Source organism: Panthera leo, chromosome D1, assembly GCF_018350215.1.
Source record: "Panthera leo isolate Ple1 chromosome D1, P.leo_Ple1_pat1.1, whole genome shotgun sequence".
NCBI lineage: Eukaryota > Metazoa > Chordata > Mammalia > Carnivora > Felidae > Panthera > Panthera leo.
In genome coordinates, this window is record NC_056688.1 from 89339289 (window position 1) to 89360476 (window position 21188).

Below are 21188 nucleotides of genomic sequence, written 5' to 3' on the forward strand. Positions count from 1 at the left end.
GTCCGACCCAGGACTGAGAAGCCAGAGGTGGATCTGTGTCAGTGCTCATTGTGTCTTCTGCTTGAAATAACAGTTCAGCCTGAGATGACCAGCTCAGTTTCACATTCCTGTCCCTGTTGGTTATTTTAATATCCAGAGCCAGAGTCTAAACGTATGTGACAGGAAGAAGCACAGATGCTCACGGACCTCTCAGAAGAGGGGAAAGAATATATACAAGGAATAGGTGAAATGAAAGCTTCAGTCCTGATATGTGGGGTAGAGATGAGAATGGGGGAAGAAACAGAACTGTGGCCCTAGGAGACTTAAATCCCTTGTATGTGTGTTTTGTTTTGGGTGTGTGTGTGTGTGTGTGTGTGTGTGTATGTGTGTGTGTATCACTATGATCAGGATCAAGCCAACATGGCATCAAAGAAAAAAAATACCAATATTGATACCCTTTTTAGATGTCACAAAATAAATCAAGAATGAAAAAAACAAAATTCTTCAAATATGCTAAAGCTCTCTCCATAATGTAGGCCAAATAACCATATTCTTATTCAACATTTCATTATGTGCTAAACTTAGTTTAGATGTGTTTAGTTTTTGATCAGGTAGCAGGGTAACCCTTTAACTTCAGTAAAAGATTAAAGAAGACATTCATTTTAATGTGTACAAACTACAGCATATACTTAGCTTATTGTTAAAGACTGGTATTTTTAAGTTAATCTTATTTATCTGAGTAATTTTTGAGTCATTTTGGTGAGCTGTATGATGTATATTGAGAATAAAGACAAGTTTTTGACATTAGGAAGCTTATAGTCTAGTAGGAGAGATAGTCTTCATGTGCTTGTTTGTGTGTAAATGTTAGAGGAGAGGTACAAATAGTATGCTATGGGGGTTCAAAGAAAAGAGAAATTAACCTCATCTGTAAGCATGGAATTAGGAAAGATTTCTTGGCAGAAGTGGTATTCGAGGTGGAAAGGATGGATAGGATTTTACTAGGTAAATACAGACTAGATACTGTTAGGTACCCCTTCTCTATGTTCCCATAGCAACAGCCTATGCATATTTACTGTGGTATTAAATACCGTACTGTATCAGTGTTATATCTTTTCATGTCTAATGTGGGTTATAAACTCTTCTAGGGCCACTCTTCTATGTTATTTATCTTTGTGTTCCCAGTACCTAGCACAGTGCCTGTTGAGTAGTAGATGTACATATAATATTTGGTAAATATGTGATATGAAATATCTAGTCCTAGGGTGTCAATGAAAAACTGAAAGAGACAGTATTGCATGATTTAGTATATCAGTGTTTCCATTAATTCAGCTGCATCTAAAATAATGAAATAATTTGGAAGAATCCCAAATAATAGCAAAATCCAAAATAAAAGATAGATGTTTATTTCTCCCTGTGTCAAAGGGATGTGGATGTAAGCAGTCTAAGGCTAGTATGGAGAAACTGTGAAGTTATTAGGAATCTAGGTTGTTTCTAGCTCTGCTCTGCTACTTTTAGGGTGTAGTCATTGTCATGGACCAAGTTGACTGCTGGTGTTCCAGCCAGCACATCCAGGTTCCAGGATAGCAGGCACAGGAAGGTGAAGAAGGGAACGCCTCTCCATTTTAAGGAAACCCTCTAGAAGTTGTATACATTGCTGCTTATGTTTCACTGGCCAGAATTCAGTCCTGTGGCCTTATCTAGTTGCAGGGGAGATGTTTTCTCTAGGCTGTGTCCAGCTAAAAGCTGGGGTCTGTTACTAAGGGAAAATGGGACAATAAATATGAAGGGCCAAGCAGTCTTGCATCAGTTGGCTTTGCAGTCTGTGCTTTTGAGTACTTATTAGCTGTGTCGTGTTGGATAATTCAGCCTCTCTGAGTCTTGGTTTCCTCGTCTGTAACATGGGCTATTAATTGTTTCTCCTTATTGGGTTATAGTGAAAAATAAACAAAGATCATACATGTAGAGAGGCTAGCATAGTGCCTGGAATATAATAAGCCCTCAGCAATTGGTAGGTCTTATTCTTATTACCATTATAAAGCCATCTAAGGTTCTGTTCTGAGTTCAATTCCAGACCGATTAGTCTGGCAGCAGTAGAAGTTCTGGACACCAAGTTTCTTTGGGTGAAAAGTGTTCAGCCTCCTCTCCTTCTGCTCCTTCTGCCTGCTCTATTCTGGTGGCAAGATAGTCTGGTGAAAACCTTATCTTTGAGAAGAGGCTCCTGTATGTTTCAGTGTCCTGCTGGTGCCTTATGCACTAGCTAACCAAAACACAGCTGGTAGGTCTAATTTTAGGTTCACAAGTCTTGCTGGTTGTCCTCTTTAAATTCTGTTTTACTTTCTGAACTGTGGGAAATTTTTATAGAAGCAGAGGGGAGGCAGAGGCAATACACCCTTTACTTTCTGGTTAGAAAATAGCCTCCATTTTCTCTCCAGTAGGGGAGAGGTAGTGTAGGCACCCCTCTGCTCTCCTCTCTGTTCTTTGGGTCAGCCTGAACCCTGGTAGGGTATAACCTGTGTTGAGTGGTAGACTCTGACTTAACGTGCACGAAGAATGAAAATGCTAATCTTTGGCTGAGGTTATAAAACTAAGGAGGTCTAGAAACTCTTGTCTGCTGTTGAATTTTGAGGCTCTTTCTGGAGATGAGAATATAATAATAATAGTTACTGAGTGGTTTTAGGTCAGGTGCTTTTCATTCATTATTTCAGTTGATCTCGGTATAACTCCCACAATAAGTTATATTATGGTTCTCATTTTACAGATGAAAAAACTGATACTCAAAGAGCTTGAGCTTTGCAGAAGGTCACCTAGCTAATAAGTAGAAGGACTAGCATTTGAATCCAGGTCTGATACCAAAGTACATGTTCTTTCCACCACCTCCTGTTGCCTCTACTCCCACGTTTTAATTATTCCCACTTAGATTTAAACTTGAATGTTGTACCAGCACATTCTGATGTTTACCTTCTGTATGAAAGCATTTAATACTTTCTGAGTATTCTAAAACTGTTCTTTCTCTTCTATCTGAAGTTTTCCTCTTAGATATTTTACACAGTATTTTGATTAATAACAGATCATTTTGTCATTTTTTTTCCATTTATCACTTCTCGAGTCTGGTACTTGGTACTTACTAGTCCCTCAGTATGTTGTTATTCAATTAATAATAACAAACAACAGTAACTAAAACTTATTGAGAACTTAGTATGTGTTAAATTCCTTACTATAAGCTTCCCACGTTATCTTATTTAATTTTTATCACCGTTCTTTGAGGTAGAGTACTTATTGAGATGTTTTTATGTAGTGTTTAAAGTTAGTAGCGTGATGATTTTTTTCTTTGCTCTATTCGTTTAATCAGGTGTGGAGTATTTTTGGACAGCAGGGAATTTAACAGTAAGTAGTTCTAAGTCCCTGCTCTCATGGAGCTCGTATTGTATGAGCAAAACAGACATGAGGAAGTTCAACAGTAAATAGTATTTCAAATAATGATAAATACCGTGAATAAGAAACTAGGAGAAGGAGAGGAGACTGACCAGGATGGGGAATGAGAGGGAAGCTATTTAAGGATCTGAGGAGTTTTTCGAGGGTAGTGACTTGGGTAGAGTTAGAGCCAGTGATGGGAAGATCTGGAGGCATAGTGGTTCATGTGGAGGGAGTAGAATGTGAGGAGGCTCGAGGCCAGAATAAGCTTGCTGGAAGATAAAAAGGATGGCTGGAGAATAAATGAGTAAGGGTAGGGGATGAAGGAACAATAGTAACAGATAAGGTCTGATTACCTCGATGAGGTAGGCCATGATGAGGATTGAGTGCCATAGACTGTTTAAGAAAGGGTGTGAACAACATGGCCTGTGTTCTTACGGTTTCACCACCGTGTCTGTGTGGAGAACGGCCGGTAGGGTATCGAGAACGGGGGCGGTGTTACTGCTTGGCCCGAGGAGTAGTGTGGACCGTGAAGAGTAGTTGGAGGCGGCAGATGTTCTAGAGTTAGGTTTAGAAAGACTTGGTGGTGGGTTCCTTAGACCAAGAAATGATTTTGGATCTGAGCAACTGTATGAAGGTGGTCGCCCAACATAGGAGTGGACTTGGAGCTGGAAAATCAAGTCATGTTGAAGACAGTAAAGAATTTTTATGCATGGCGTGGTGATACAAAAACTCAGCTTCATTTCCTTTTGACAAGGCTTTGCTTTCTGATTTGACTCCTTAGGAGGACTTGTTGTATATTCTGTCTTTAGCCCTCTTCCACTGTTTTTCCCAAAAAACCTCTTTTTGTAAAAATAACAAAGTTGGGTTGATTTTTTTTTTTTTTTTTTTTTTTTTTTTAAAGCATGTTACCAACACAAAGCCAGTGGGATAGGAAAAAAACCAAAACAGCCAGCCAGTGTGCTTTCTGAACTCGGTATCTTCTGATTTTTTTGTAATGCAGAAGTCAATACTTAGGAACCAGTTGAGGATGTTTAAGTGATTAACATTTGCATTTCTACTGACAGATTGTTCTTTTGGTGTCCAGCTGGTTATTGGCATTAGACTAGACTAACTCCCATAAAACTACAGAGATACTTCTTGTCAAGAGACAAAAGTCAAGAGATACTTCTTGAGCTCTGATGCCGCTTTCACCTACCGTATTCCACCTTTGTTTCTGCCCTTACGCTTTTTCAAAGGACATTTACATTAGAATGAGCTACATTATTTTTTTATTTTGGAGGTGACTGGATGGACATGTGTTGATGAGGTGTTCTCAACCCCTGTGAAGAAAGACCTCCCAACTTTTGGTGTTCAAATACGAGGACCCTTAGAGGTAGAGAACTTTTCAGTGTTGCCTCCAGGGACAGCCACTTCAGATGTCTGCAGGACCAGGAAGGTAATGTAAATGAGAGAAGCCAATGAGGGTGACTATGGCAAACTGGAGAGAGCTTGCCTGGTAGAAGGCAGATAGCTGGTCCTTACTCAGCCGGTTGCTGCTGTATGAGAATGGAAGCCCAGTATAAATCAGGTCTTTTAGATTTTCCAAAGAAGCTAGAATTGTGTTTTGTCCTCGACAGAACACGATTCTAGCTTATCTCCTGATTTTTAAATGCTGGCAACTAATTTAAAATTCCCAGTATGCTATGTGGGACAACACTCTAAAAAGTAAAAAAAAAAAAAAAAAAAAAAAAAAAAATTCTGTAGGCTGCAGGCTACAAATTTGTAGATTCTGATTTGGTCCATTTTCTTTATTCACATATTGAGAAACAGAAACCCAAAGATATAAAATGACTTTCCCAGGCTCACACTGTGGTTAGTAGCAGAAGTAGGACTAGAACCTGGGTCTTCTTTCTTTGTGTGCAATTGTCTTTGCACTAGGAAAGTTAAACTTTTTTGGTGCTCTGAGGAAAACTAAGCCCCTTTCCCTAGAAAAGTGCAGTACATTCCAAATTTTGCATACAATTTTAGGGATTTCTAACTCCCTGGAATCGTTACATGAACACCAGGTAAAGAAACCTATTACCTGCTGATTCATATGTTTGCAGTATAAGGGGAACAGTGCCCTAGTATTTATTTAAGCAAACTCATGTAGAGAGGTACTTAAGCTGTAGGCCTATCCTCCCTCCCTCACTCCCACCTTTATGGATACTAAATCTTAAATAGACAATAGGAATACGTTTAGCTAAATGTACGACCCTTCCTACTACTATCTGTAATACCAGCACCTGCAGTCATTTCTTTCAGGTCTTTTACATACATACATAGCACCCATAAAAAGTAATAGTTTTGTTTGTTTTTAAATAAATGATAGGTATACTATGTTTCCTTTTGCAAGGTTTTTAAAAAAAAAAAATCATTATGTCTTGCCTTGAATCCAGGTATGTAGCAGAGTTCCTAGTTTCACCAAAGCCCCTCATCGCTTCGTATTATCAGTTTTTTAAGTTTATTTATTTATTTTGAGAGAGAGCAAGTGCACATGTAGAGAAGAAGCAGAGAGAAGAAAACAGACTCTCAAGCAGGCCCTGCGCCATCAGTGCAAAGCCCAATGTGGGCCTGACTCCTGAACCACGAGATCATGACCTGAGCTGAGCTCAAGAGTCTGACGCTTAACCCACTGAGCCACCCAGGCACCCCCAGAACTTTTTTTCAATGTGATGAATAAAAAATATGTTAATTGCAAGAAGTTTGAGCATCTTTTACATCTTTTCAGATGTTTATTAGCCATTCTACATTTCTGTTATGTTCTTATCCTATGTTTGGATTTCTCTGGGGCATATTTGACTTTTACTTGTTTATAGGAATCCCTTTTGTATTTTCTTAGGTATTCTTGACACCAATCTCTTCTGTTATATATATATCTCAATCTTTTTCATTTGAATCATTCTGATCCTGGTTTTGCTACTGACTAGCTTTGTGATTTGGGGGCATCATTTGGGTATTCATTTGACTTCCACAGAACCATTTTTTCACCATTGTAAAGTGAGAACATAGCACCTCTTAGTTACTGTGTCACTGTGAAATGCCATTGACAAAGTGTATGAGCCGTGTGATTTTTGGGTTCCTCATTTGATTTCCACGAGCCATTTTCTTGGCTGTGAAGTGCGAGTATACTAGTTTTTAAGTCTGTTGTGAAATGCCAATGAAAGAGCATATGAAAGTGCTTTGGAGAGTAAAGAACACCTTCCAGTGTAAGGCATTTTTCCTTTCTTTGGCTTTATTATGACTCACCCTTATGAGCTGACTTTTCTGAAGGATGTTACTCTCCACAGATTGATCAAACTCTAAGAGTCGGGTGTCACAACATAGCAATTGTCTCTTTGTGTTCTACATTCTTTCAGGGAAGGAGAGAGATGTGTAAACAAGATACGCTTACATTGAACTCCTGTGTTCTTGGAAGGTATTGGGTGGGATGGAGGTGGAGGAGAGCAGTATCAGGAGACTCTCACTTTGCCACTCAAAATGCCTGCTGCAGGAGTGACACAGTAGAATCTGGCCATTTATGGAACCAGATATCTACAGGGTTAGAATTAGCCTGGCTATTCTTACTGTTATGGTCCACTTCTCAAATAGAACACAGCTTCATAGGCAGTAGTTCTCTCCCCCCACAGTAGGGAAGTATGAGGGTATAGTTTCCTATCCTGGTTACCTTTTGCAAACAGATGATTAACTAAAACATACTACTCTATGCTTTGGGGACATGCAAATTCAAATGCCACCTCAGACCTAGATAACCCTGTGTTTCTACCCTACGTAGCATGCTGTAGAGGGCCCTTCCTTTCGCCATCCCCTTCGTGACTACTCTCCCAAGTATCCAGGACTCAAGAATTACCTGATGAAATATCTTGAATCTGTTTTTGAGGCCTGTAGAGCCTCTTTCTGAGTCTGTTCCTCCGAAGATGGATCAAGCCGTTAGATTCTACCCCTGAATGTGTATAACTAGATCCCAGATGTGGCCAAGGGTAACTCCTTGAGAGAGATGTTCCCAGAGCTTGGGTGCACTAGTTTTCACATCTGTGCACAAGGCTTTTTCAGGTGCAGGAAGGGGCTGGTGTGTGGGGAAAGAAACGAGGTGAATCTGGGGACAGGGTCTTCCACTTGGACTTTTGCCCCAGCCTTGCAGCTGTTGGGGGCAGGTCTGCCCAGAGGAGCCTCTCCCTTCTAACCATCTGCTTATTTTAATGGGGGGGGGGGAAGCCATTGGGGCATGTTTTCTTCACCACCCGTTTAGAGGCTGAGTATAGCTGGCTCAATATAGACCCCAGTTAATCTCTGAGAATAATTCTCAAAAAGAGTGGGGTGGGGGTGGAATGGGTGAATTTCCTGAAAGGAGAATATCTGTGCATCTTCCTCTGTCTCTCCCCTGGGTAGGCAGTGCTGCTGATGCTTGGTGAAGAGGAGGAAGGATTCTGCTGACACACTGTATTTTTATGAGAGAAGGCTAAGGGTTCCCTTATCTCTCCACACAAGGCACGTCTGCCTGCAAAGGGGCTGTCTGCTTCTTAGGGATTCCTTCGTCGTTCCATTTCTTTTCTGAATGTTTTAAGGCACAGTTTTGGTGCATTCCTTTCTGTTGTCTAGAGCCGGGGGGGAAGTCATAATATATCAGGGCTCTTGCTTAAGAGCTTAAATTGGGCGCTGGCAGCTGGGATGTGGGGGAAGAGAGCTTTCCAGGGACAAGTGACCTGCTTGTTCAGCCAATGAGAAGCAGGTTAGAGAAATGATATCACCAGACAGGCTTTATTGTTTGATCATCTCATAAAAGCAGGATTGTGTCTGGCGACTTAACCCTTTTTTAGGTATTTCGGTCTCACCCAACTCTCTGGTATGTGACCTCTGGATTCCTTTTCCCAACTGTCTGCTGTGAGACCACAGAGATTAAGGATTTAAATTGGTGATGAAATTTGGAGAGTTGTGAACCATCATTTTAAAACTACAAATTATTAAAATTTAGAACCACAGCTAGGATGGGAATGTCAACTACTCTGTGTTTAGAGAGCACATCTAAAGCAGATACCAGTCTAGTCGTATTACACCAGGCTTTTACTGGATAGACTTGGAAGAGAAAGAGAGTTAGAGGGGAAAAAACATTGAGCCTTTAGTCTATTTTAATCTACTTTAAGGGGTCTTACTAAGTATTGCCTGTTTTAGAGGAATTGGAATTGGTTCTGCAAATTTGGAAAATATCACTGATTCTGAGACCAATTTTGAGTAACAGATATTTGTAGTGTTTGTTTATATTGTACCTCTTTATTATCCTTTTCCCCATAAAAATGACCATCATTTTACTTCCTCATGCTTCCTTTTCTTCACTGGTAAAATGTGGGTGATGATCCTACCGTACCCCACAAAGGAGTTGAGATAAAATAAGCTAATTTATGTGATTTTAGAGTGTGCTACACATGTATTATAATTAGGTCATTCATTTTTTTCAGATTGCATATTCATTCATTTGTTCAGTAGACTTTTTCAAACCCTTCTTGATGCTGGGCATAGATGCAGCGATGGATGTAGTTCTTACCCTTAAGGAGTTTAAAACATTATGAGGCAGATAGACAACAATAATAAAAGTGTCTCATGTATCTGTTGCATTTACCATGTTCCAAGTCCTTTTCTAAGCACCTTAACGTATACTAGTTCATTTAATCTTGATATAACCCCATGAAGCAAGTATTGTTATTAGCTTCGTGTTATACAGGTAAAGAAATAGAAGTGTAGAGAGGCTAAGTTGCCTTGGGTCACACAGCCAGTGGTAGAGTTGGGACTTGAGTCCAGGCTGTGTGCCTGTAGAGTCCATTCACTGAGTCTGTGTTGACCAACACAGTACTTACTAGCTATCTATAGTTTTCGAGGACTTGAAATGTGGCTTGTCCAAATTGAATTGGGCTGCATTTGTGAAATACACACTAGATTTCAAAGACTTAGTATGAAAAATATGTATAAAATATCTCATGTTGAAATTACATGTTGCAGTGATAATATTTTGGGTATTCTGAGTTAAATATACTAGAATTAAGTTCACTTTATTTTTGTGGCTACTAGAACTCTTTTTTTTTTTTTTAACATTTATTTATTTTTGAGAGAGAGAGAGAGAGAGACAGCATGAGCAGGGGAGGGGCAGAGAGAGAGAGGGAGACACAGAATCTGAAGCAGGCTCCAGGCTCCAAGCTGTCAGCACAGAGCCTGACACGGGGCTCGAACTCACGAATTGCGAGATCATGACCTAGGCCGAAGTCTGAGCTTAACCAACTGAGCCACCCAGGCGCCCCTGTGGCTACTAGAACTCTTAAAATTACATATGTGGCTTGCATTTATGGCTTACATTACATTTCTCTTGGATTGTGTTACTCTAATCATTCTAATGAAATAACAATAATAACACATTTATTGAGCACTTACTAAGTGCCACATACTGAGCAAATACCTTTACACTGTTCTAGTGAAGTCTCAAAATAATGCTGCTTATTATCCCCATTTATAGAAGGGGAGAAGGTTTTGAGAAAGTAATTTATCTGAGGTTAGTCAACTAGTTAATGACAGACCCCAAATTTGAAACCTTACATGTCTGACTCAAAAGCCTGTACTCAACAGCACACTGTAATACCATTTGAAGTCTCGGGGCATTTTCTTTGTTTTTATTTTTACAAGAATATTTAATACTGTATACTTCTGTAATTGGCATGTAGAAGTTCAAAATAAAAACCACTAAGTCATAAAATGGACATCCCAGATCAAAATCTCTTTTCAGACCCTCAGCCCTCAGTGAGCACTGGCGCAGTTGAACCCTAAGATGAAGCAATGTGTCAGCCTGTACAAATTGCATTTAGTTTTCATTCCAGTAGTTCTCTCAGGTCAGTGGGCAATTTATGTCCCGACCCTCTTTGTCCAATAGAGGAAGAGGGACAGTGCAGCTTTCCTTAGTCGTTTAGTTCTCTTGGCTAATAAGAAGAAAAAATTGCTTTCCATTTCATTGTCCCATGAAATGCTATTTGTGTTTGAAAGAGCAACAAAACACTGTCTAATGACCCCTGACTTTTCTTTCTTCTAGAGCAAAGACTCTGGCGGACTGAAGGCGGCTATGATAGAGTTGGTGGAAAGGTTAAAGTTCAAGAGCTCAGATCCTAAAGTAAGTATTGTTTTGGAATTGATCTGGTATTGGTACTCCAAGTATTTCGTTCTCCTTGAGCTAAGTTCTAGGGATGTTAATGATCATCTATCTGAACGTCGCATCAAGATCTAATTGGGGCGCCTGGGTGGCGCAGTCGGTTAAGCGTCCGACTTCAGCCAGGTCACGATCTCACGGTCCGTGAGTTTGAGCCCCGCGTCAGGCTCTGGGCTGATGGCTCGGAGCCTGGAGCCTGTTTCCGATTCTGTGTCTCCCTCTCTCTCTGCCCCTCCCCCGTTCATGCTCTGTCTCTCTCTGTCCCAAAAATAAAATAAAAAACGTTGAAAAAAAAAAAAAAAAAAGATCTAATTAAGTCTGCCTATCAGAAGCATTGTTCTCATATGCCTAGAGATAAGTCATCTGTTTTTTCCCTTCTCTGTTTTATGACTTAAAACACATAATCATTAATTGTTTTCTCTGAACTGCAGACAAGTGCATTTTTAATCTTCCTTTAACAGGCCTTTGAGACTACTGTCCTTTGTGCCCATTTAATTCAGCCAAAGGCATCCGAGGTACTGATCAGCTTAATGCTGGGGACTGGAACAGGCTCCAGACTTTTCCAGTTGGTGTTCAGCACTCGCGTCTTGTCTCTCTGCCACTTACAGGAACCAGCTGCCACTGCGAATGCTTTTGTCCTCATGACCTCGAGTCTGGTCTGGGAAATGGTTTCAGCTTCCCAGCTTTCTTTGCAAGATGTTAGGAGCTGTAGGATTGATATTCTGGGAGATTCCATACCAGGGTGGGGGTGGACTGGGAACTGAACATGCCGGAGGGATTATGACTAACACAGCCTCCCTTCTCCTACCCGGAGACTTACTGTGGCACTACTTGGTATCGATGCCAGCTGGCTCTCCTGACAATCAGAGCCTCTCACAATTAAATAGGGAAAAGAGCACAATTTTGTTTCACGTTTTGTATCCCCTACCTTTTTTTTTTTATTTTTTTATTTTTTTTATTTAAAGTTCTTCATATGGTGAATAGACTAGCATTTTTTGAGTACCCACTGGGAGCCAGACACTGTGCTGGGAGCCTGACATTCCTTTTTTAAAAATTGTGGTACAATGTACATAATGAAACTTACCCCTTTAACCATTTTTAACTGTATGGTTCAGTCTCATTAAGTACATTCACATTGTTGTCCAACCATCACCACCACCACCGTCCATCTCCAGAACTTCTTCATCATTCCAAACTGAAACTCTCTGCCCATTAAACGCTTCTTATTCCCCCTGAATTAAATTCTTGTGATTTTTGCAACAACCTGGTAGAGTAGCTTATTATTCCCATTTTATTGATAAAGACACTGAGGCTTAGGGAGGTTAGGGCCATTTGCCCTGAATCTAGTATAATTTAAAGCTGCGATTGATACTGACTCCAGTAGCTGTGCTCTTTCTTTTATGTCATGCTGCAGACCAAGCCCTCCTTTCTATCTTCTAATCACATTGTGCCTCGATTTTCTAATTGGAAACACTATCAGGGCAGAGTCACAGACAATGACAGGCTTTTCAAAAGGTGGCTGTGGTCCTGAATCTGCAAAATAATTTTCTCTTCATATAGCATCGACAGTATTGGAACATTGGTAATATCTCTTATCTTCTGGTATAGTTAGGGTTCCAGAGATAGAGAGGATCTTGATAGAAAAATATCGGGGTGGCCTTCATCAATTTTCTTAGCTCAGAGTAGAAAGACCCCTGGTATGAGTAGTTTTCTTTAAGTGAAGATGAGCTAATTAATTATTAAAGATTACTGAAAGCTTTTTTTTTTTTTTTAACTGAGTTTCTCTGGTTTCTGGGGCAACGTCTATCCTGAAGGAGACAACTGTGTTTTCTGTTTCTGCCACACCCACATGCTTGTGGGCAGTGATGGAGCAAGAGGACGTGTACAGATTACATTGAGTGGCTTCTGTGCATGATGATAATACAAGTAAAGTGCTTTGGGGTCCTTTATGGATGCATATAGTGCTTCTAATGGGAAGCTTGCCAGAGGTGAAAAAATTGAGTGGTCCCATGGGAGCAACTCCTGGAAGCCTCAGGATTTTCCCATGATGCATCATAAGCTAAAGGATGTTTGTTAGGACCAGACTTGATCTTGGATATGTGCATACACACTCACCTCTCTTATCTTCTCTTTATCTTGTCCCAGATTATTTCCACCAATCTATTTTATTTTCAAGCCCCATTCCAGTTTCCCGTATACATATGCTATATGGACCCAGAGCTAGCTTGAAGAAGGACCACTGTAATTGCAGAATGAATGTCAGATCACTAAGGGGGGTGTGTGGGAAATGGGACACTATATATATCATTTTTGCAACAAATAAATAGTCGTCTTCCGAGAGAAGTTTTTAGTTTGTTCTGCTTTCCCTCAGAACTCCACCATATCTTTTTTAAGGTGGCCTATTTAAGAGGGACAGAATCTCTCAGGCTTTATGACCTGTCATTTCCTGGCACAGGAGCTTTTCATAGAAGCACTGATTTGAGTCATGGAGCACTGAGCACTATCTCTGCCTCACTTCCTCTAGAATTCCCTAAAGCATCACAAAGCTTCATTAGTCCAGACACTGAAATCTACAGGGGACTGAGTTAATTTTTACCTCTGAGTTTTGTCAGAGAGGAGTGGAAGATGACTAGATTAACCATTTTTTAAAATTATAAAATAATATATGCTTATAGATTAAAAAATACAGATATCCATAAAGGAAAAGTCAAGTGAATCTCCCCCAAGCTAACCACTACTAACAGTTTGGTGTGTAACCTTCTAGACAGTTTTTCCATGTGGAAATATACTTCTAAGATTTTTTTACAAGAAATACACTATACCTGTGGTTTTATTACACAGAATATCTTGGGTATACTTCTGTATCAATAATGTAGACTTAATTATTCTGAATGAGAAGCCTCATTTTGTCCTAAATATTTGTCCGATGCCCCTTTTTCTTTCAGACCAGTGGTTCTTAACCTTTAATGTTTTAAAAATCACCTGGAGGACTTATGAAATACAGAGTGCTGGGCCCACCCCCCATGGTTGCTGATTCAGTGGGTCTGTGGTGATTAGAGACTATGGTGGACCTTAGTGATTTTCCTTCCCTCTTGTTTTGATTTTTTTTCATTCCTTTCAGCAGATGGCCAGAAGAGCCCTTATAAATAAATCTAAGCGATTTCAACTTCAAAAAAAAAAATGAGATACATAAAACTTCAGACTTAGAAAACAAACAAATTGAGCTGAGGGGGCAGAGGAGAGGAGAGGGAGGTACACCGAGGCTGCCTGAGAGGACAGGATTCCTGTAAGGCACCATGTCCAGCAGAGAAACACCAAGGCCCGAAAGAGGGAGAAGAGTTCTGGTCAGGATTTAAGAGGGTGACGGAGGCTCATGCCATGGTACAGGAGTGGGCTGAGTTCTAAAACCAGAGGAACATCAGGGGACACCAAATTTCTAGCCACTAGGGGTGAGCCTGAGGACAGGAATCAGAGCCAGTGGCGGTTGGGAAGTAAGGCACAGAACCCGATTAAGTTGTGTGCATGCATGTTGCTATGGTGAGCCCTGTTTTAAGGGTGCATATCGCTGGGGATCTAGAACTTTGTTTACAATGGAAAGAGAATATTTTTAGTAACAAGCAATCTTTAGTTTGTTTCATTGGAAGTGGTCTTTTAAATTATAAGGCATCCTGATGTGTTTGATACGAACCAGTTTGCAAACAAATTTTTTTTCAGTCCTACTTTTCAGAAACATTTATTGCACAAAGCACGATTTTTATCTGTAGATTTCTTATATTTATGTTAGACTTCAGGGAAATTAAAAGATGTAGTTAATCGTGTGTGTGTGTGTGTGTGTGTGTGTGTGTGTCCGTGTGTCCGTGTGTCCGTGTGTCCGTCCGTGTGTTCTTGTGTCCTTGTGTCCTTGTGTCCGTGTCCATCCACACCTGGATTTTTAACAGCTTGAAAACATTTTGAGTTCTTCACAGCTCTCCTATGAAGTGACTATGCAATAATCTTTCATAGTCTACCCAGAAGAAACTAAAACTCAGAAAACACATTGATTCCTTTCCCTTTCTTCCCCCTGTCCAGCCTCTCAGAAAACATTGAACCAAAAGGATAACATGCTAAACTCAGTCCAACTAACCTCTTATTATGCAGTTAATAACAGCCACTCTATTAGTGGCTTTCTCTATTAGTATTGATTGCTTTTCTTTCCATCTAAGATGCGCTGTTCATTGTTTCCTATGTCTGGTGTGCTTGAAACAAGTAGTTAAAAACACAGTTGTGTCTCAAAAAATCATACTAATCTTTAAGAAGTTATTCTCAAAAAAGTGCCTTAAACTCAAGCCAAATGGCTCACATTCTTTCAGACTGGAGTGGGATTAAACATGGGAGCTAGCCATACTAAGACTGCCTAAAGCATAACAGGGGTTTTTTTTGTTTGTTTTTTTGTATTTTCTTCAGTTTCTAAAGGTGTTCGTACTAAAGTGTGAAACCAAAGAATTGTCTGGCCACGTGAAATTAAATATATCTGAGAATTGTCCTATTTTTAGTTAGCATTTACATAGCATTTTATAATTGCAAGAGAACTTTGCAGTCCATTTTAGTAGCTGATATCATTGAATGGAACAGAGCCCAGTCCTTCACTCTACTGTGCTAATCAGACTCTTGTTAAAATGGTAGGTTTGGCATGTACAAATAGAAATGGATGTAAGCAAAATCTAACTTGAATTCCCGTTGTTAGTGTCTTGTTATTTACCAGGGTCAAGCCAGGTCTCGGTGCTGGTCCTTGCCCTGCCCTAAGACAGAAGCATTCACTGGGACAGTGTTTATTCAGCCAACTGAAGCAGAGAATTGAGATGCCTCAGTTATCAAGATGATTCATTCAAAAGTGATTCTTTGGTTGGAAAGCAATTAGAATTACTGACCTATTTCTGCACTTTTCATAAAAAATAAAGGAAGTTGTAAGTAGTAATCTTGAAGTGTTTTGTTGTGTTTTTTATCTCTGTACCCTCAAGCCCTAGTCGGGTACCTGGCCATAGTAATAGATACACATTATCTATTACAACAACAGTATGAAAAGAAATACTATCCTTTGCCCTGTTCTATGGGTAAGCAATCTGAGACTTAGCGGGGTTAAATAGCTTGCTAGTAAGTGATGGGAGCAGGACTCCACATTGGGGTGCTTCCTGTTCTTACCCCACACACGGTTGTTGAACCCACGGATGAGTAAACGTAGATAGATGTGCTATCGTCCTTAGCAGTATGACTCTTCACTGACTATTTTTCCCTCACATTCTTCTTTTACCTGCCTTTACCGGGTCCTGCAGCCTACAGCCCCAGGGTCCGAGGACTGGAAGATGGCCTTTTCCAACAACAAGTACGGGGAGGTGGCAAAGGAGCCATGACAGCCCGGAGCATTTAGCCCTGACTAAATGAAGAACCCAGGCTGGTGTTTCAGCATTTGCCTGTTATTGATGTAGAACACCAAGTGGGAAAAATGCCTGTGCTTTCTCAGGTCCGATCTAGGCTCTGAGGCCTAGAATCCACTGAGAAACAAACGTGGCCCTTTTCTTCCTCTGTGGACACTTGAGTAGCAGAAAGAGGAGAAGCATGCTCTTTATCCTCCTTCACTGTCCCCCTGCCTTTATCAAAACAAAGCGAGACAGCTTCCCTTTTTCCCTGTCCGCCAGTTATCAAAATAATACATTCTCTCTGTAGAAAAACGTGGAAAACAGACAAGCATCAAAAAGAAAGGAAAAAGCCTTATGCTATTTGCATTGGTTTGTAAGCTTCGAGTGCCTCTTTTTTTGACTGCAGATTCTTGAGCCTCACCCAGAACGTCCAACTGGGTAGTTCTGAGACTGCTCTTGTGATACACAGCCGGCATGATTCTGGTGCACATGGTCACTTCTTCACACTTGAAGACACACCTAGGAGAAAACTGGTTGATGGTGTTGGTCTTTCAAATAGAAAATTAGTATTATTGTCTCTCTCTGTGTAGCTGTTATCCTGTGTGTATCTATGTGTATGTATTGGTGTGAGTGTGTATTTGTGGGTGTGTGTATGCATATATATATACACACGCACACATGCATACATAGTTTGTATCCTGCTTTTTTCATCTAACATCATCCCTTATAAACATTTTTATCATTTGAATCCACTTCAGTCTTTGAACTGGTACTTGGAAAACTAAAATCCTAAAGGCCAGTATGCCATTATTGCCAAAGGGAAGTTTTATCCAGTAAGGCATTTCTGTTTTCTTCCTAATAGCATAAGCAGATTCTGTTAATTTTTTTTTTCAGGCAGGCCAGTCACCGTGTAAGATTATTCAGGTACAGGGGAAACTGAGTTAATGCGAAGTCAGGTACGCAGGTGTGTAGTCAGCCCCAAGCTGAGCTTTTGACAGCATCTGTCTTCCCACTGGTCAGGGTATCTCACGTGATGTGACTAAACGAATAAACGTAGGGCTCAGTGGAAAGTCTGAGGCCATCTCCAGTCCCCCGCTTAACAGCTGAGGAAACTGAGGTGCCAGGACCCCCTGCCGGAGGTCACCCAGGCAGTGATAGCAGAGCCAGAGCTGGCTGGCAGTTTTTAGGACTACAGGGCTCTAGTTTTTCCAGTAGAGAGACGTTTTCAACTTGGCAAGGGTGTAGAAACATTGGAAATGGTACAGTCACTTTGGAAAACAGTCTGGCAGTTCCTCACAGGGGTAAACAGAGTTGCCATAGGACTTAACAAGCCCATTCTTGGATAGATACCCAAGGGGAATGGTAACAGGTGTCCACACCAACACTGCACACCAGTGGTCACAGCAGCATGATCATACCGTCTGGAATGTGGAGACCACCCAGCGGATGACCGTGTAACTATAACCTGGTATGTCCATACAGTGGGATACTGCCGGGCGATACACATAAATGAAGCACCCATTGCAAGCTGCAAAAAGGATAGCCCTCGAAAATGTGATGCTAAGTGAAAGAAGCCAATCCCCAGAGACCAGATAGTGTGTGATCCCGTATATATGACATGTCGAGAACAGGCAGATTTATAGAGGTGGGAAATAGACCCAGTGTTCCCTGGGGCTGAGGGAGATGGAGAAATGGTGTGGGGGTGACTGGTAAGGGCTGGGGGGTTTCTTTTCGGTGTGATGAAAATGTTCAAATTGATTGTGGGATGATTGCACAACTGTGTGAATGTACTAAAGACCACTGAATTGCATCTTTAAATTGGTGAGTTGTATGATTATGTGAGTTCTATCTCAATAAAGCTTCTGAGAGAGGAAGAAAGATTTCTGTCCCAGTCCCTTTTTTCAGCCCTTCACTTAAAAGCATCATCAGGGAATAGTCTGTCTTTCTCCCCAGACAAGGATGAGGGGCAGAAACCTGATGTCAGCCTCTGTCATGGGGAGGCAGTATTCTACAGTTAGTGGAAACTCAGGCTCTGGATGGGACCGCGGCTGGTCAGATTACCTCCAGTGTCGACTGCTTTTCCAGCCCAGGGCAGATCCTGTGCTTAATCTCTTCATTGCTCAGGTTTTTGTTTTGTTCAGCTGCAAAAGATGGGATAATAGTACATACTTCATAGGGTTGTTAGGAAGATTAAGTGAGATAATCCATTTAAAGTGCTTTGTACAATATCCTGTGAAGGAAGGCTACTGCTAGCTTTCTCCTAGTCCTGAGAACCACTGCTGCTTCCAGCGGAAGGCTATGGGTATGTGGGGGCCGTGTCCCAAGCCACAGTTGAGGAGGCCTTCTGATCCCTGTGGAGAAAAGTAAGCCACCTGTTAATACCTAACTAGATTCTATACTTTGATCAATTAACGCTTCCCAGGATTAGTGACACTTTGAAGGGCCACTGCTACCTCTTTTGAGCGATAATGGCATGTGGTTAAGTTGAGTTAAATCTCCCAAGTTGGAGCCCCTTGGTATTTCTGGCTGGCTGGTTGGCTCTAGGCCTCGCGTGGCCTCCTTGCCTGGCGTTAGTTCAGTGTAGCAACGTGGCCCGTTCAAGTTGAGGCACATATCTCTGCCTTGGGAGTTTACAGCCGTGTGTCCATATATTCCCAATAGAAATAAGAAATCAATGCATAGAAGCAGTTAGGTTTATTGTTGTGGAGCAGACTCGGTAGTTAGCAAAACTTCCTGGTGCCAAATTAAAAAAAAATAAATTAAGAGTCACAGAAGAAATTAAGTGTCACATTTAAGAAACACATTAGGAGATATGTCTCGACTTTAAACACCACTGAGATTCTTTTTCTCTTCCTACTTCCCCCTTCTCCTGCAGCTTTACCCTTTGGCCATCCTCTTTCTATTGGAGCACCAGAGCTCCTAATTGAAGTACCGTACAAATCAACTCTGGGCATTTAAAACTACGGTAGGCATGGTTTCTGAGCTGCCTGGTGGGCTAGAGCATTGTTCGAAAGCAAAGGGATTGAGCTTTAAATGGCTTAATAAAATTAATACACTGTGATGTCCTCTTCCCCCTGCTCCAGGTCCTGTCTGCACTGATGGGAGACCTGATAATATACTCTCTGCCAAAGCCTGAAGGACTTATTACGTGACCAGTGTGGAGAGGGGAGTGGGGCTGTCAGGGCTCCCCCAGAGCAGCCACACTTCATGTTGCCAGCGCAGGATTGTATTTGACATTTAATTTAGGAGGCTGGGTGCCTAGATATAAAACTTTATTGTGATAATAGCGATAAAAACCACCCAGACTTTTATGTAATGGCCTCGGCCTCCTTCTTTCTCCCTTCTTCCCCTTTTCCTGTTAGTTCTACCTCTCATTCAGCTAGGAAATAACACTCAGGTCTGCTCAAGTAAAAAAGATGTTTTCTTTGATCTCTTAAGGCTAAAGTTACAGAGTGCGACTCTCAGTCTACCTCAGGTCTGTATGTAGATGCTTGTGTGTATATATAAAATGTAAAATTTGAGAACCACATCTCTCCCCTGACTGCATTTAGCCAAACGGCAAAACCCGTCTGTGGCTGTGTAGAGAAGGTCAGTTAAACCCAGTGATTTAGATGATTACTAACCTTTGTTGAATAGCTTCTGTTTACCTCTGCGGCTGGTGAAATAAATTCTATGATAGATCCTTAATTCCTAACTCAACCTGATTAGCTAGACGGTATAATCCCCATTTTACAGAGGAGGAAACAAAGATTTAACAGGTTTAATGACTTATCCAAGGTTAATGATGCCAATAAATTGCCTTTTTATGATTGCTATGTGGAAATAGTAGTAGTTGTAGGAAGTTACTAACTTTTACTTACAGAAATGGGTTGGGAAGAGTATACCAATAGAGAGTTTGTTCAGACTTCCAGGGAAAAAAAACCTGTCGAGTATGACATGCTTTCTTTACTTCTGTGGCGTAAGGGCACAGACTTTGGAGTCAGATGACCTGAGTCCTTCTGGCACTTGTTACCTGTCCGTCTTGATTTGTCTGAGCCTTTAGCGTCACCCATAAGCTAGGACTAATCATATTACATTTTTATTACTGAGTACCCTGAAAATGGAAACTTTTGAGAAGGAGATAAGAAATAATGGAGGATGGTTAGAAACATGGCCTTGGGGGGGGGGCGGTGCCTGGGTGGCTCAGTCGGTTGGGTGTCCGACTTCAGCTCAGGTCATGATCTTACAGTTTGTGGGTTCGATCCCCGTGTCGGGCTCTGTGCTGACAGCTCAGAGCCTGCAGTCTGCTTCGGATTCTGTGTCTCCCTCTTTCTCTCTGCCCCTCCCCTGCTCATGCTCTGTCTGTCTGTCTCTAAAATAAATAAACATTAAAAAAAAAAAAAAAAAAAAAAGCATGGCCTTGGGGACCGAAAAAGTATTTTCGCAACTGTACTTAGTACCTTAGAACCCTGTGGTTCTTGGGTAAGCAGACTGTTAGCTGCTCCAGGGGTGTAATAGGGCTTCAGTCTGCAGAAGAGAGACAATATGGTAGAGGTAGGTTGTGAGATTGAGGCAGACTGTGCTTAGGAGCTGTGGGGCAGAATGTGACCTACCCTTTCCGCGTGCTGTGTTTTGCCCTGGTGTCACTGAAGTAGACTGTATCTGATCTTATCAAACTAGAAGAGACAAACGTTGCTCCTTGACAGCTGGCCTGTGAAACCAAGGCAAGGAGCCCCTGATTGACATCCTTACTCTTCCTGCCTAGGTTGTATGAGAAGGTCCCTCCTGTGTTCCTTTGGGAAATCTGAATCTGCTCTCCCAAGGGTGTACGTTCTCCTTCTGTAAGAAAACTAACTGGGGGCTCTTTGTCTGTGAGAGCTCAGTGGGTACCGTATAAAAGGCACACAATACACGTTCATGGTTACTGTCATCTGCACCTGCAGAATAGTTCTGCTGATGTTCCCGTGTGCCCGGAGAATACGAAGTTCTTTCTGTGTATTGTGTAGACTTCACAAAAAATATCTGTGAGAAAGATATTATTACCTCCGTTCTACAGACGAAACTTTCACCTTTCTGAGCTTCAGAAACACAGTTATTAGTCAGTACTGAAACCTGTTTCTCTACCACAACAGACTCCGTGAGGTTTGCCGTTTTGACATGTAGCAAAGGAGACCTGTTTTGCCCTTTCTCCGTGCCCTTTCCTCGGTGTTCTTGGTGGTGTGCCA

General features: G+C 41.3%; 1 protein-coding gene across 2 annotated transcripts in view; it reads left to right on the forward strand.

Annotated features, from left to right (window-relative positions):
- The window catches only part of TRIM44 (tripartite motif containing 44), a 110172-nt gene that overhangs the window by 12210 nt on the left and 76774 nt on the right, over positions 1-21188 (forward strand). Inside the window, exons 2-3 of one of the 2 annotated variants that reach the window (XM_042904151.1) lie at positions 10478-10555; positions 15315-15545. In XM_042904151.1, coding sequence (XP_042760085.1) covers positions 10478-10555; positions 15315-15428 — 192 coding nt within the window. In that variant the 3' untranslated portion in view covers positions 15429-15545. Of the gene's footprint in view, positions 1-10477; positions 10556-15314; positions 15546-21188 lie in introns of those variants that run through there. The other variant, XM_042904150.1, reaches the window with a different exon arrangement.